The following is a 17,054-nucleotide window of genomic DNA, read 5'->3' as shown; positions in this document are numbered from 1 at the left end:
GGTTTTACTTTAAATACATAGCATATTAACAACAAGAACCACTACCTCAAGTGAAAGATATAGAAAGGTATGCAATAATATATATATATATATATATATATATATATATATATATATAAATGTATAAATTTATCAACTCTGCTTCTGTAGAAAGACTTATTAAAATGTGCTTCATAATACCTTTGCTTATTAGAATCTGTCACCTTCAAGATACCATACCTGCGGATGTTCCAAATGAGAACACGAGTGCCTTTTTTGCCTGGGATGGCATCAAACTGGGACAGCAGGTCATTTTCACTGTTGAAAATTGAATAGTTCAAGATGGCTTCCAGGCTGGGCAAGGAATCCTCAGTAATAATCATTTTTTGTAAAACCAAATATAGTCAAAGAAAAATTAATATCTTAAGAATATGCTATCAAGGGGCTGGGGTTGTAGCTTAGTGGTATAGTACTTGCCTTGCACATGTGAGGCACTGGGTTTGATCCTCAGCACTACATAAAAAAATAAATAAATAAAATAAAGGTACTGTGTCCATCTATAACTAAAAATATTTTTAAAAAGAATATGCTATCAAGAAGGAAGAGTACCTTTTGGGTTGCATGTTTAGATAAAAAATAAAGACATAAAGCATGATAATTACTGCTACAGAAGGAAGGAAAGAGGAAAGGTTGTGGAGATAAACACCAAATTCAGTTTCATCTGCAGGATATAGCCTCAAAGATGCAGTGCAAACAAAGACAGTATTATATTTATGGAGATGATCAAAGGCTAATTTTTAAACTATTTGGAAGCAGTAAGTTCAAATCTTACTGCTATATTGCTCCCATGAAAACAACCTGGTATCAGAAATAATAGCTTGCCCAGGTATTGGGAAATGCTATCAGATAAGCTGGAAAACAATTTGTTTCTAAAAGTATAAACACAAATGTAGCTAGCCTTAGGGAAAAAAAGCCCTGGGAACTATAGTGGTGGTGGTAGTTGGGAAAAGACATTCTATACAAATCAAACTGCATAATATAAAAATTTCAACATAGCAAAAATATCTTTATGCTTCTGTCAATGGTTCATTTATTTTAAAAATATTTAATAGAAATGGTAGTAAATTTAAGACATTTCAATACTTTAAAAACATGAACACTTTTTGAAATATGAAAAAAATATGGATTTGACCTGAAGGAAAAAGTTTCTGTTAAAATAGTCAAATTAAACTAATTTTTAACCAACATTCTCCATTTGCAGAAAGGATATTGTTTTGCTGGCTGAATGGAACAATTGGTACAATAACTGCCTGGGCCTGGACACATTCCAGATAGGTCTGTGATAGGAGTCCAACAGTAAGAGTACCCCCATTCTTGGTGAAGACAAGAGCGTCCTTTCCTAGCCGCATGGAGCCTGACTTGAAACCATTACCAAAGACCCCGATGGGACACTGGCTCTTCTTTATTACTTTATCTGTAAAGCCAAAGCTGTAATTACACAAGAAAAGAAGAAATTAGAAAGGTAAAAAGCATCCTAAGATAGGTGAGAGGCGGAATGTTTGGCTGACACATGAATAACACATATAAAAAGTCCCTCCTTTTTTTTTTTTTTTTAACTTTTTTTGGTATTTCCAGGTAAAGCTATTAAGTTAAAAACATAGGACACTACTATGGGGTGATGGCACTGATATTCCTGTGTGGATGGTGTGTACTTAAATAGTACTACTGTGTAAGAGTCACACTTTGGAAATGCAAAGAAGGCCCCCTTTCACTGGTTAACAGAGAGAGCTGGAGAAGGCCTTGTTCTACTGCCTTTCTTATCTAGATAAAACAGCCCTGACTTCTAAAAGTTAGGATAATGTACAAAGGATAGTTGCCTAGAAAGGGCAACAAAAAGTCCCAAATAGTGGCACTGATCAAAGGCACTAGACAAGGCATCTCCTAACTTTGTTATGTCATCCTTTAGAAATCTGAAAGTCAGAGATCATATATCTTGACAATTTTGACTCTCCACCCAAAGGATGACCATTCCAATTCTTACTCTCTGCTCCATCTGCTGGGACAGTCCACTGGAATATGGCCAAGAGATAAAAATAGGTAGTTCTGCCTCTGAATATCTGCAAACAGCTGCAGTATAAAGTCTGTCTTGTTCTATTAAGGGCTTTTCAATGAGTCACCTCAGCAAACTCTGTAGCCCTTCATGATCAGTTTGATCTGGGAACCAGAACCTTCACTTCAAGATATAAACCAAAATGATATAAATTCTAGAAAATGATGATCATCTTCTTATATTTTCCCTCACTACAAATAAAACTAATTTTAAGGATTATTTCTCTCCAGATTGACTAATTTTACTATGGTGTACACTAGCATTCATTCAACACATAATAATGGAGCACCTACTATGTGCTGTACATTATGCTAAGCACTGGAGATACAGTTGTTAATAAAACAGGTATGATTCTTGCTCTCATAGCTTGTAGTCTAAGAAAGGATTTCATATATTACAGATTAGACACTACTTAGCAGCTTGGTCTTGGCTTTACTCCTTTGAGCACGGAGGGGTAAGGTGCCTGTTTTCCATTTCCTGAAGGTTGTGGTTTTGTGTTTATTCCCCAAGAAAGTAGACTACATTTCAATTTTCTATCTCAAAGTGTAATGCTAAAGTACCATATGTCCTTCTAGAATAGAGACATTTTAAATCTTTCTATGAATAAATCTAGTGACATAGAAATGTAATCTCCAGGGAACTGGTCCTTTGGGAAAAAAAGAGAGCCGAGTTAATGCTGTTTGTGGGTATTCCAGGAAAACAGATGTATAAGTTGGTAAAATTCAGACATTCTTATTCCTCTTATGGAAGAATTGGTTAGGAAAGATGGGGTCATTATAAGAATTAAATTATATACTAATTATAAATTATAATTTATAACTAGTATATAATTTATATAATATAATTATATAAATTATATACTAATTATAAAGTAGTACTCAAAAGTCAATTTTTTAAAAATTTTAAGCCAACTCTAGAAGTCATTCTAAGAATTGTTATATGCTATTCTATACCCTTACTTCTGGTCTAATATCACCTCTAAACTCAGACTTTTCATAAACAGAAATCTTATCTACCATGTGAAATGAATTTGTATGGTTATTTGGATTTAAAATTACTTTAATACTACAAAGTTTAAATTAGGTGGCCAAAGAAAGGGATAAAAATAGGGGGACTATATTACTACATTAATTTCCTACTATCTTCTGCCACCTATCACCTCTTTTTCCCTTTGTATGTATAAATCCTCATGTTACTTATTTTGGGGAGGCCAGATGACTATATAAGCTTGAAAAGATAAGTAGTAGGGTGGGGCCAGAACCAGAATGGAAAAGGATAAAAGTGAGATGAGAGGAGCTACAAGTTCTAGATTTTATTTTTGCTGTTATGTTTCACTTAATGCTTCCCATGTGCTATTATTTCACCTAATTTTCCATGTTAGTTATTCTATTTGACTGCAAATTTGCAAAATGAATGCCTGATACCAATAAAATACTGATATAAATACTGATAATATTATAGGAATAAATTTTACATAGTTTGGTATAGCTCAGTAATTTTCTACAGAGCAATCTTGGCTTAGGCAGGTGGTTTCTCTTCTCTAAAGTCAGTCCTATCCTCTCATGTAAGAGACAGCACTGTTTACACACCAACGGGGCTTAGATACTAGTTCATTGAATGGAATCCAATAATAAGCAACTTCCTCTTGAGTACCTTAATATGTTGAGAATCTAGACTCTAGAGAGATAAATTTAAATTTGGAATGCTGATCACTGAAACAAACCTTAATAAAATCCATGAACATACAAAGGGATGCACTATTGTTTTCTAGATATATTGGTGATATAATATGTAATATAAATGAATGAAAGAATGATAAGTTTTCTGTTATTGTCTAGCTGGTGTTTTAGAATAGACCTATATGTACTTCTGTGCAGAGGTAGCAAATACCTTGAATCTGTGGCTCTATGGCTGTTTTTAATTCTTGACCTTTGAAAGAGGTTTTCCACTTTGCTAAAAAAGGCAGCTGAATATATAAACTACTTGATTCACACACTATCCCTAGAAGCTAAAGAGAATAAAAAGTTAACCTTTAAGGAATTAATGATAGGATTTTCCTTTTTAATTTGATTTTCATGTTGATTCTGTGTTTATGGAAGAAACTACTGCTGTAGTTACCTACCTATTTTATCAGCCTGGAAATAGGAAGAGTTAGCATAAAGAGCTGGAAAATGTGGATAGGATAACCAATATTATAAGTCAACAGAATTTCTGTAGGCTTAATAATTTTTCAGAATTACTTTCATTATTTTTCCCAATACAAAAGCTACCTCTAAAATTCTATTATTTAAAAAGAAATTGTGGGAAGTGGACTTGTTCGTTATAATTTAGGATCTGATTAAAAATAATCTCTTTTAAATAAATGATATCTTCTGGCTGATTCAAGTTTGTTTTAAGACACAATAGCAAAATGAGTACACATAATACATTGAGAATTCATTAAAATAGTTCTCCAAAATTAATTTTTAAATAAGCGGAACAATTTCCAGAGCAAACTATTGGGGAGTATATTTGGTATGCTATGGAAAATGTTATGGCTAAAGAAGTTTCTACCAACTTTGATCCCTGGGAAGGAAACAGATTTTTTAATGGATGACACTGATCCTCCATATTTCACTTCAAATGTCATTTCTTCAGGGTAGCCTTTTTTGATTCCCTAGGCTAGATTAGATCCTTGTGCTATATAATCTCAAAGAAATTGTACTCTTCTTTTATATAATTTACCACTGGTAGAATAGCCTATTTAGTCAAAAGTTGACTATTTTTAGTCAACTTTCATTTCTCACTAATTTAAGAGCAAGGATCATATCTGTCTAGTTCACCACTTTATTTCCAATACCTTATGCACAGGTACTTAGTAAGAATTTGTTACTCAGCAATAAAAAAGAAAGATCATGGCATTTGCGGGGAAATGGATGGCATTAGAGAAGATTATGCTAAGTGAAGTTAGCCAATCCCAAAAAAACAAATGCCGAATATCTTTTCTGATATAAGGGGGGTGACTCAAAATGGGGTTGGGAGGGAGAGCAAGGGAGGAAGATTACCTCTAGATAGGGAATAGGGGTGGGAGGGAGAAGGGGAATAGCATGGATGGTGAAAGGAGACCTTCATCATTATACAAAATACATATATGAAGATGTGAATTTGGTGTCAACATACCTTATATATAATCAGAGTTATAATAAATTATGGTATAATGGTGTATTAAGAATTGTAATGCAAAAATAAATAAATAAATTTTAATAAAACAACAAATATGGAGCAAAAATTGCTACAATTATTCTGAAATAATCCTCTTTTTCCCTCCTGTCTTATAATTATACCAACTTTTATATGTATTTCCATTGACAAATGGAAAGTGATCAGATTTGCTGGGCCTAATGTTTGACACCCATGTCACTGGATAAAGTGTGGTAGGGAGGAGTAATTAAGAAGATAAGTGGACTGGGGCTGGGGCTCAGTGGTAGTGTACTTTTCTGACATGAGTGAGATTCTGGATTCAAGTCTCAGCACCGCATATAAATAAATAATATAAAGGTCTATCAAAAACTAAAAAGAAATTTTAAAAAAAGAAGTGATTTTAGGGGGAAAACTAGTATGTACAGAATTCAACATATTTTGGTTCTCTCCCATCTAAAATTAAGTTTAGGAAATCAAACTGGTAGAATAAGTTAAAGGATACAGAACTCTCTACTTTCACAAATATACTAGTCATATTTTTGTATCATGTCTAGAGATTTTCCTCAAATATTCTTCTATTTAGAAGGGTCTAATATAATACACAAGGTATATAGACTACTGGATAGTAAATTATAACCACTTACTTACTTACTTTGACTAAATTTCATTTTTATTTATTTAATGGATCAAAGGGATTTCCTTACCAACAAGGTTATTGATTTAGAAAACATTCAAAGACAACTACAACCAAATGAATTTGTTCTTCATTTTTAGGGTCCTGAGCCCTTTCCCTCCTCCTCAGCACCCCTCCATTGTTGCTCATGCTTCACACACTCTAGTTCAGGGAGACACATAGAAGAATAATCAATCTCATCTGCTAAGAAAGAAGAGAGGAGAAAGAAGTTAAGGAAACATTCATCTTGAACTAAGTGATGTGTGAAGGTAATGAAGAACAAACATTTTCTTAACCATCAACCAGTGAACTGAGAGTTGCAACAGAAATTTATCACCAGTTTTAATATTTAAAAAAGAGAATTTTATAACTTTGCAATTCTACTGCAAAATCTCCAGATTATATGTGTGGTTGCCTTCTATTTATTTTAATGGGGCTTGTTTATGTCCAGATACCTTTAGGGTTCTAATCCACAAATTATTCCAACTCTAATACTTCTGATTTAAAAGTGATTTTAGGTTAATTAGGAATTGGAGAAGGTCTTAGATCAGGGAAAGCCTCCAGGTCCTTATACTTGCTGTTCTCTTTGCTTGAACTCGCATTCCTTACTTTCTGCACCTTTTCACCTAGTTAAATTCTACCCACCCTTAGATCTTGGCTTAAATATAACTTCATCTAGGAGGCTTTTCCTAACCTCTGGTATCAGATTGGGTTACCCTGTTGACTCATCCCATGTATCCTGTGTTTTCCTACCATTATGCTTATTGCATTTTCTTGTGATTATTTGCTTAACTGAGTTGCCAGCTAGACTGTATGCTCTGTGACAGCAGGAACAGTGTCTATTTCATAACCAGTGCCCTGGAACTAACAGATGCTTAATAAATATTTGTTGAATTAATAAAGTAAAAGTAAAATATTAAAGAAAATTATAAAAACTTAAATAGAGCTTGTGAACTCAAGAGGAGAATAAAAGCATTTTTACCTGAGCATTCGGTGGAGTTTGTGAGGTGTCATTCCACATCCATCATCAGTAAAGGTCAAACAAGATTTATTCTTGACCTCCTCAACATCTATAAAGACCGTCCTGGCGGATACATCTGGATCTACAGCATTATCTGCAAAAGGTAGAAATCTGTGATCTTAGATCCCCTTTTCCAATAGTCTATCAAAATTTCTAATTTAGTGTCCCCAGTACATGGAAAACTGTCCTACAGTACCCTCATATGGATGTCTCAGAAGTTAAACAGGGGACATTAATATAATATACCTGAGTTATAGATAAAAACACATGTGATGCCAGTTTGAGTTATAAAGCTGATTTCTAGCTGCTGCTTCTTCTTCTTCTTCTTTTTTTTTTTTGGCACTAGAGACTTAACCTAGGGGTGCTTAACCACCGAGCAACATTCCCAGCTATTTTTTATTTGAGACAGGATCTTGCTAAATTGCTCATTAAGTTGCTGAGGCTAGTCTCAACCTTCCAATCCTCCTGTCTCAGCCTCTTGAGTTGCTGGGATTACAGGCATGTGACACATGCCCAGCTGATTTCTAGATTTCATGGTTGATCTGTAGTCTGCCTTTCTCCCTATTAACTTCAGGGTATAAAAGAAAAGTAACTACTCCAATTTTATTCTGATATCACTGTATTATTTCCTGTCTTTTAGCTACTTTACTGCTTATGAATGCATACAGTAAAGGTTGGCTACAGAGAAAAACTGAACCAACAATTTGGTAAAAATAAATACATATCACACATACTACAGTTTATATATGACAATTTTATTTTCTACTTTTTAAAATATTACTTCATGTGTTAAAGAACATAGATATTATCACCATCCCTGTTTATAGTACAAGTGCTACTGAAAGAATTACAGGTTAAAATCCTGCCTAAATCCCAGTGATGATAGCAAGCATGCTTAGAGCAAAAAAGCAATTTGGCTGCCTTTCTCTATACTAATCTTCAAGGTGAGGCTGTCTATTCTCTCATGAAAGGGAGAGCACCAAATAAAATTGGAAAAACAGGGCTAGGGTTGTAGCTCGGTTGGCAGAGTGTTTGCCTTGCATGTGTGAGGCACTGGGTTTGATACTCAGCACCACATAAAAATAAATAAAATAAAGGTGTTGTGTCCAACTACAACTAAAAAAGTGGAAAATGTACATATAAAGTTCAACAATTTGTCCTGAGTTACATCTTTATGATGAGTTAATTATTTAAAACTCCAAAGACATCAAATTTATCCATATTCTAAAATATGCACCATGTCCCCACTCTAGAGGGTGCTATTGTCTAGTTGCCACATTGATTTTTCTTTACTTTTCTTTTTTTTGTCACAAGTACCAGTCCAGTTTCTACTATTGTCAGCTTGGGGATATAGCTCAGTTGGTAGAGTGCTTGCCTTGCATGCATAAGGCCCTGGATTCAATCTCCAGCACCATCAAAAAAAATTAGTATCTACTATTGTCAATCACTGATATAAGTGGCTCAATACAAGGACAGTCTGTAAAATCTGTTGGATAGTGCTATTGTTTAGATATAGTTTGTCTCCCAAAATTTCATATGCTGGAAGCTTGGTCCCCATTGTGGTGGTGTTGAAGTGGTGGAACCTTTAAGAGGTGGGGCCTAGTGCAAGGTAATTGTGTCATTGGGGATGCTATCCTTGGAAGGGATTCATGCTGTCAGGTCTGACAGAACTGGATTAGCTCCTGCTAGTGTAGGTTGTTTTAAAGTGAGGTCACCCCACATGCTTGGCCTCTTCTGCACATGGCTAGTTCCCTTTTGGCTTCTCCACCATGTTGTGATGTAGCCTGAGGACCCTTACCAGGATGCCAACACCATGCCATTTGAACCTTTTAGCCAGTGGAATTGTGAATCAAATAAACATCTTTATTGACAAACACCCAGCCTTGGGTATTTTGTTATAGCAACATGAATGGACTAGTACAGATAAAATCCTTAATCATTCCTATCTCTACTAGCTCTTCTTTAAGCAAGATAAAGATCTTTCCTTCAAACTACTTCCTTTGCCTTGACATCGTATATTGCTTTACTGATGATATAAGGCTGCACTCAGAGAGTCAGATAGGTTCTTGGTTGTATACTTTCCCATTATCACTGATAAATCATATTTCTCCACTGGGAGCATCTCTTATAATCAAGAAAATTATTCCACATATTCCAAATTTTTATAATACAATTGAAAGTATCAGTTACAATCACTTTGATTATGGAATGTCCTCCAAATAAAACAAGACATAGATTAATTTCAAAAACTACAATAGTATTTCCAGAGTCACTGATAAAATTTTCACTGACTGAAAACATCTGAACAGCAGTAAGTCATCATCAATAATCCCAAAAGTTGGTTAAGAGGTCTGATACAGTCGATTTTTAAAGCCCAGGTAGCACCTAAATTCCATATAATGTGGCTAACATCAAGCAAGAGTTACAAGTTGGCATGCAACGGAACCTTTCTCAGAAATATTGTTCTTTACTTTTAAGAGGCAGCAGTATTTTTTTCTTTAACTGACAGAAGGATTCAGCCCTGCATAGTTGCATAGCTGCCTACATTCTTTAAAGAAATTTTACTTGGCATGCAGGCTCTTATCAGTCACTCCTATTGATGGATAGCCAAAGACACTGAGACTGATAACTTGTTGACCAACCAGATGTCATTACACATAGAAAACTTCAGACATTGTGAAATTATTTTCTAACAGTTTATGAATATTTACAATTCAAACATATAGCATATGGATCCAATTACACATTTTTACAACAGTGTATTGAATAAAACAGGGTCTCTAGAAAAATCACGTGAGCCTCTTTTTTCCCTCTCTTCTGTAAGGGTTTTTTTTGTTTTGGTTTGGTTTTTCTACTGGAAATTGAACCCAAGGGCACTTTACCACTGAGTTACATACTCAGCCCTTTTTATATTTTGTTTTGAAACAGGGTCTCACTAAATTCTTGAGGCTAGCCTCAAACTTGCCATCCTCCTGCCTCAGCCTCCCAAGTTGCTGCGACTACGGGCATGCAGAACCACGCCTAGCTCTCTACTATAAAATTTTCCCAAATTTTACTAGTTTTTTTCAATAGGAATATACCAAAGAATTTTAACATAGGCACTTAAAGAGTTCACGGTAGCTGATAAGTGCAGGTAGACATTTTACCTCCTTGGTTGGAAGCTTGTGGAATATAGGGGGGGAGGGAGAACATGAGAGGCCAGGATCAGTTGGATCAACAGGGAAAGTATGATCAATGGGTGGCCACCCACAAGCACAGTTTTGCACTTACTTTCCATTTTATGTGGCCTTTTGCTTGGCTTCAACAAATAAAATTATAATAACAAGGTTGGCCTCAACAGATGAACTTATACTAATAAGGCACAAGCTAGCAACTGGTTTCAATTCTATTTCTTGCTGCTTAACCTTCTAAAAACTGTTCAACATGTAGCATATGCTATCAAATTCCAGGAGATCTATCTTCTCCCACGGCCCAGCCCACTTAGCCTTTGAACAGGTAGGATAATGAGAGATCCCTTACTTCTCTTTCCTCAACTAATACTTAGGTAAAAAGAGATGCACTATCAGATCCTGGAGTGTCTTTATCCCCTATCCTGGCTGCACAACCCTATCTGCTTCCAGATTCCACGGAGTCTCACCTGGCCTGTGTTATCTCTTATAAGGAAAATCCTATTGATATTCCCCCTTCATGCACCCCTTCGGCAAGAGCATGAGGATCATGAGGAATCTATCTTACACCCTAATGTGGTCCACTCAATCATTTGTCTTCTAAAAAGGCATTGCAACTGAAGCCTCATGCCTCACCAGAACCTGGAAGGCAATGAAAAACTGTTCAATGATAGTCCCTCAGGAGAGAGAAGATGGTGGGTAAGAGATAGCTTTAAGGTAGCACTTCACATGCCTGCTATCCTTTCCTGTTCAGGAACATGTAAGGTCACCAGGGCAGGGTTGTTGCTCTACAGACATTCTGCAAGTAGGTAAAATTTTCTTGCCTGAAAGTAACATCATTACCTTCTGTCACAAGCCTATTCTTTATCTCTCTCTGTCTCTCTCTGTCTCTCTCTCTCACACACACACACACACACACACACATACACACAGAGAGATGGAGGGAAGAAAGGAGGGGAGAGAGAAAGAAAGAGACAGATAAAGAGAGAGGGAATATCAGCATTCAAATGACCATAAATTTGAAACTCAAAAGTAATTTTTTGGGCTGGGGCAGTAGCTCATGCCAGGCAGTGGTGAAACATTTCCTATCATGCTCAAGACCCTTAGTTCAATTCCTAGCATAGCAAAAACAAAAATCATTTTTAAAACCTCTCCCTCTTGATGCTCAACACAACCCTAGATTCTCTTATATCTTGCTTTTTCTATTCCCATTGTCCTTTTATTTGCAGAGTTTGATCCCTCTCATCTGAATTATTGAAACAGCTTCCCAACTTATCTTTCAAATCCATATCTCTCTTCTTTAATACATCTTATATGCTGCTGCAATGTTAACTTTCTTGAAGCACAACTCTGATCATGACATTATTCTGGTCAGAAAACTTCAGATGAACAGGCCAAATACCAGAGCCTTCAGGTCTGAATCCTGGTCCCAGTTCACATTTCTATCCTCACTTGCTACTTGGTACTTGGAGTAAAAAGACCTGTGTTTGAGTCCTGGATTTGCCACTTACTAGACATGAAACCTTTGAAAAGTAAATTAATTCTCTGATCTTCTGTTTCTTCATCTGCAGGATGAAAAAAATTAATATTGCTTACCTCAAAGGGTGAAGTTAAGAAGGTATTTGTGAAAGCTCTTTGTAAACACTCTAGGGACCTATAGTTTTTACTATACATGAACTCCATGCTCTAATTAAATGCAACAACTCAATATTCTTCATGCTTTTGTTCATCCAGTTGTTTATTTTGCCTGGAATGCCCTCCATGTTACCATGTCCATATGTCCCAATCCTTCAAATCTCAGCTCAAATGTCACCTCCTCCACAAAGCCTTTCCTAACTCTCCTCTTCCTGATAAGCTGGAAGTCATTTCTCCTTCCTCTGAACTCCCACAGCACTTGTGCGTATCTTTGTTGATATATTATTTTCTATGTTGTTGTACAAAGATTAAGCCTGCAGTATATTTCTTATCTTCCCTATTTGAAGGGTGAATCTGTATTGTTCATTTCTGTACCTACCACAGTGGTCTTATACACAATAGATGCTTATACACAATATATGATTAACTAGCAAATTAATGCATAATAGAATTAACTACTGAAGGAAAACCGAAAATGAAAACTTTAGACAAGCCATTAATATTTTGATCTCCCTATTCTCTATTTTCAAAAACATTTGTTATTTACTTTTAGAATATGTTTTTATATATCTGGAAGCATGCATATATGTGTGTATAATATTCATACATATCCACACCCATGTTAGACATCTTAGGCCAAGATATGGTTCTTTAGGTTAACGCTTAAGACAATAATTGAAAACTCATTAAGTCACCTTTAAAATACAGTACATACAATACAACACAGGTACAACACGGTGCAACTGTGAAAGAACATGACATTTCTCACATTTCTCCCACCTCCCACTATGTTAATTGTTAATTTTACCTTTTTTTGTTTTGTTTTAGTAAGTTACATGCATACAAATCTTATTCCATGCTACAGCCATTCACTGGAGGCATAGTGTAAAACCTAAAGGATACAGGCCCTGTTATCTAGGATTCCAAATGTGTCAATGCCACTTTTTTTCCTCTGAATATTCTAATAAAGACATATTTTATAAACACACACATATATATAGGGAGAGAGAGAACGTGCGTGTAAGTATTCAGTGTTGTAGTCAAATTAATCATAAAAATTTTCCATCATCTTCCAAATAACTCTCCTGACACTTCTCCTGCGGCCCACCAACTTCTAGATCAAGACATCTTTCATGGCATAGCCACAGTAAGAGCTTAAATGAGGACTAGTGCTCATTCACAGAGCTTTGAAATCATGTTCGATTTTGTCCTGTGTTACCTAGCCCCATAAATCTCTCAAACTTCTTTCAGTTTTTGAAGTGTTTATAATGTACTCTGTATGTGGTTGCATTTTATGCAGGACTGCTTTTCTTCTTTGCCTTCCACACAGTATTTAGCATACTACTGCAAAAGCTGATGTACTTGGCTTCAAGGGATCAACTGAAAACGCTTTAAAAGCAAACACCGGTGGAGCGAGAGGTTAAGTCCTCAATATTCATTCCAGCGGTGTGAGGGCGCTCGTGGACCATGGACCCAGCCCTCTTGCAGCCTCAGGGAGCCAAATGCACTCGTGTCATCTCTTAAGAGATGTCCCATCATTCCTAGACTTTCTAAGCCCAAAAGTTAAAGAATTCTGTTTTCCAGACCTTTCCTAACGACCCTACCAAGTCCAGTACCAGGCCCCTTTGCTAACTTGGAGCCCTCCGTGGGTCGCCAGGCGTTGTTGAGCCCGGCTGCCTTGGGGCCCGATATTTTTATGTATCTCCTTTTGATTATTAACTAAGCTACCCTAAAGTGCCTGGAACATCACGAACCAAAGAGGAAAAACCACACGTGAGTCCTGACTCTTTGGATTCACCTCGTTTCCTTTGCTTTATTCACGCAACCGCGTCCCCGGTGAGGGAGCCACCCTCCTCAGCCAGCGGAGCCGGGGCCGTCCAGAGGCCCCCACCCCAGCCCCGGCCCACCCCGTGCAGCTCCGCGCATTCCTCTCGAGTCCGCAGCACCACGCTGGCACCACTGCCTCGGGCTATCGCGGCCAGGCCCGCCCTCGCCACTCACCTAGCAGCTCCGCGATGGCACTGAAGGGTCGCGTGTGGCTGCTGGAGTTGCTCTGTAGGTAGCGGGGGCTCATCTGGGGGCGAGAGAAGGTCCCGTCCCGCGTGAGGCCTCGGCCCGCCAGGCCCTCCCCGCGCGCCCCCCTCAGCCCTGGGGCCCGCGCACGCGTCCGCCCCCTCGGGCCCCTGACCTACCGTACTCAGGCGGATCCCGAAGGCCTGCGGGCTACTGCCCTGCCGGGCCAGCCCGCCGACTGGCGAGCCAGGGCCCGCGGGGGCCCCTCGGTACAGGAGCATTTTTTTGGCCGCCACGATATTCGTTTGCTGCCGCCGGACTCCTCGCCCCGGCCGTCCCGGACTAGCCCTCACTCACTCCCAGTCGCAGCTGGCGGCGGCCGTCCGGGACTGGCTCTCCTCCGCTCCCAACTCGCAGCTGGCGGAGGCGGGGCGCACTCCAGCCACCTGTCCCCAGCGGGAGGGGTGAGGCCGGCTGAGCCGAGCCACGGCCCCGCCCTGTCAGCACCTCTACCGATCCACGGACTGCCAGAGCTGCCTCAGGGCCGTACAGAAATATGGCGACCTCCTGACAGCCGCTCCTTGATCCCCGCCCCTAATTAATTCTTGGCGTTTGCCATAGGCCAGGCCGCCGAGCGGGAAAGCGCGAGGTGGGGGGGTGGCGGGGGGATGGCGCGTGAGGAGGGGCGGGAATGAGGCTAGAGGAGGGAAGAGCGTGCATGGGATTTCTGGAACCGAGTCCCTCTAAGGCTGAATGACTAACGGGCAGGATAAGACAAGTTTTTCAAGTTCTAAAGAGTACAGTTTTGCTATAACTGGGAAGATAGGAGGCTTGCGTGAAGGGAAAGCATTTGGACTAGCTAACTCAAATGCCTCTGGAAGTGCCCAGAACTTTCTAGAATATGATTGGCAAACTGTCTAGAGAGACTGTAGGCCTGTAGGGAGGCTGTTTATGAAAGGAGAAATTGGACTTACTTAAATATGTTCCTGCCAAACAGTGGATTGGTTAAGTTATGGAGTATCCATGAAATAAAATGGTAGCAATTTTTAAAGCCATGTTTGTAGATTAATCTTTATTTTATTGGCACTTATAATTTTATGTATTTATGGGGCACATTTTTTAAAAATATTTTTTTAGTTATAGTTTGGCACAATATCCTTACTCCATTTGTTTATTTTTATATGGTGCCCAGGATCAAACCCAGCACCTCACATGTGTTAGGTGAGCGCTCTAAGATGAGCCACAACCCCAGCCCCTATGGGGCACATTTTGATGTTTGCATACTCTAAAGTATTGATTAATATTCAAGCAGCCATCTTAAATGTTAACCACCTTCTTATGAGATAAGTTTCCCTTTCCTGTACTTCTTGTTATTGAACTCTCCCAACCCCCATTAGTGACCTACCCCATGGTACTATAACCCTAAGCCAATCCCAGAAGGACAGGACCCCTTGGCTCTGGAAAACTCCATGGTACCATGACCTAACTCAATCCCATGCTATTCCACACTCGCCTAGCTCTGACACACACACCACCCCACCTCCAGCCTGTCCCATAGCACCACAACTACAACTCCAAACCCCTACCCCACAAAAGCTGAACACCCAAACATCTTAGGGCTTCTATTCTCTCTATAGAGACATGGCCTTTATTTGTCAGCTTTGACAAGTAAACTTTCGTGTGGGTCTCTGACCTTCATTTCTCATTTGCCTCTCTCTTTTTCACTTTCCCTTCACATACATGTATGCATTGTATATTGATGAAGTGACAATAGTTAGCGTATCCATCACCTCGTGTATTTATCTTTCTTTGAAATGAAAACGTTCAAAAACCTCTCTTATAGCTATTTCAAAATGTGTAGGACCATCCAGTAGTACTTAACTCTGTATCCATTGATCACCTGCTCCTGACCCTTAGCTTTCCAAAGTTCTTCTCACCTCTGGTAACCACTGTTCTACTCTCTACTTCTATCAGATAACTCTTAGTGTAGACTACGAATATGAGTAGAATCATATGGTGTTTTTTTTTCTGCAACTGCCTTATTTCACTCAACATAATGTCCTTCAGTTTCATCCATGTCATGTCTCAAATGATGGAATTTCATTACTTTTTTATGGCTGAATAGTATTCCCGTTCTTTATGTAGTCATCCATTGTTGGATGTTTAGGTTGATTTAAAGTCTCCAAGATTGTGAATTGTGCTGGGATAAACATGGGAATGCAGATGTCTCTTCATTGTACTGATTTGATTTCCTTTGGATATAAACCCCATACTAGAATTACTGGATCATATGATCGTTCTATTTTTAACTTTTTGGGGAACCTCCAACTGTTTTCCATAATGGCCGTACTAATTCACATCCCCACCAACAATGTGTGGTGGGTGTTCCTTTCCTCCACATCCACACCAGTACTGGTTTTCTTTGTCTTTTTTATAATCATCATTCTAACAGGAGTGAGGGGATATTTCATTGTGGTTTTGATTTGCATTCCCCTGATAACAAATGATTTTGAGCATTTTCATATACTTGTTGGTATTTTGTATGTCTTCTTTTGAGAAATGTCTAAGGTCTTTTGCCCATTTTAATTTGGTTATTTTATGTATTAATTTTTTGCTGTTGCATTACATGTCTCATGTATTTTGAATGTTAGTTCTAGGTGACTGTTTATTGATGTAAAATGAATTTATGAGGGAGTTAAGAAAACAAAAGGTTGCAACATACATTGTAATGCGCCATGCATGGTGGCACTCATCCATAATCCCAGTGACTCAGGAGGCTGGAGCATGAAAATGGCAAGTTCAAAGCCAGCCTCAGAACTTAGTGAGGCCCTGAACAACTTAGAAATATCCTGTCTCAAAATAAAAAATAAAAGGGGTGAGGATGTGGCTCAGTGATTAAGATGTCCTAGATTCAATCCCTGGTACCAAAACAAAATAAAACAAATGACATGATGTGTAATGTGATATATTTTTATTGGAAGACCAAATATATGTATGCATATGTTACGGTGTTTCTAGAATGTCCCCTAAAAGCTCACATGTTGAAGTCTTGTTCTGCAGTGCAGCAATATCCAGACATAGGACTTTGGGGAAGTGATTGGATTATGAGGCTTTGGCCTTATCAGTGACTTGATAGCTGAATGGGCTATTGGAGATGGTGGAAACGATAAGCTAGGTGGGGTTTGGTTGAAGGAAATAAGCCACTGGTGATGTGCCCTTTGGGATTATGTTGTCCTTGGCCACTTCCTCCCTGTCTCCGCTCCTCCCCATTGTCTA

At 38.4% G+C, this 17,054-nt stretch overlaps 1 protein-coding gene across 1 annotated transcript in view; it reads right to left on the bottom strand.

The window, feature by feature from the left end:
- The window catches only part of Morc4 (MORC family CW-type zinc finger 4), a 52,900-nt gene extending 38,614 nt beyond the window's left edge, over nt 1-14,286 (bottom strand). Inside the window, exons 1-5 of the mRNA XM_077793953.1 lie at nt 13,958-14,286; nt 13,767-13,839; nt 6,925-7,057; nt 1,250-1,467; nt 220-367 (exon numbers count right to left, since the gene is read on the bottom strand). Coding sequence (XP_077650079.1) covers nt 220-367; nt 1,250-1,467; nt 6,925-7,057; nt 13,767-13,839; nt 13,958-14,059 — 674 coding nt within the window. The 5' untranslated portion in view covers nt 14,060-14,286. The remainder of the gene's footprint in view (nt 1-219; nt 368-1,249; nt 1,468-6,924; nt 7,058-13,766; nt 13,840-13,957) is intronic.
- Between the last annotated feature and the right edge of the window lie 2,768 nt (nt 14,287-17,054).

Source organism: Urocitellus parryii, chromosome X, assembly GCF_045843805.1.
Source record: "Urocitellus parryii isolate mUroPar1 chromosome X, mUroPar1.hap1, whole genome shotgun sequence".
NCBI classification, from domain to species: Eukaryota; Metazoa; Chordata; class Mammalia; order Rodentia; family Sciuridae; genus Urocitellus; species Urocitellus parryii.
The sequence above is the reverse complement of the archived record's forward strand: the minus strand, read 5'-3'. Positions and strand labels throughout refer to the sequence as shown.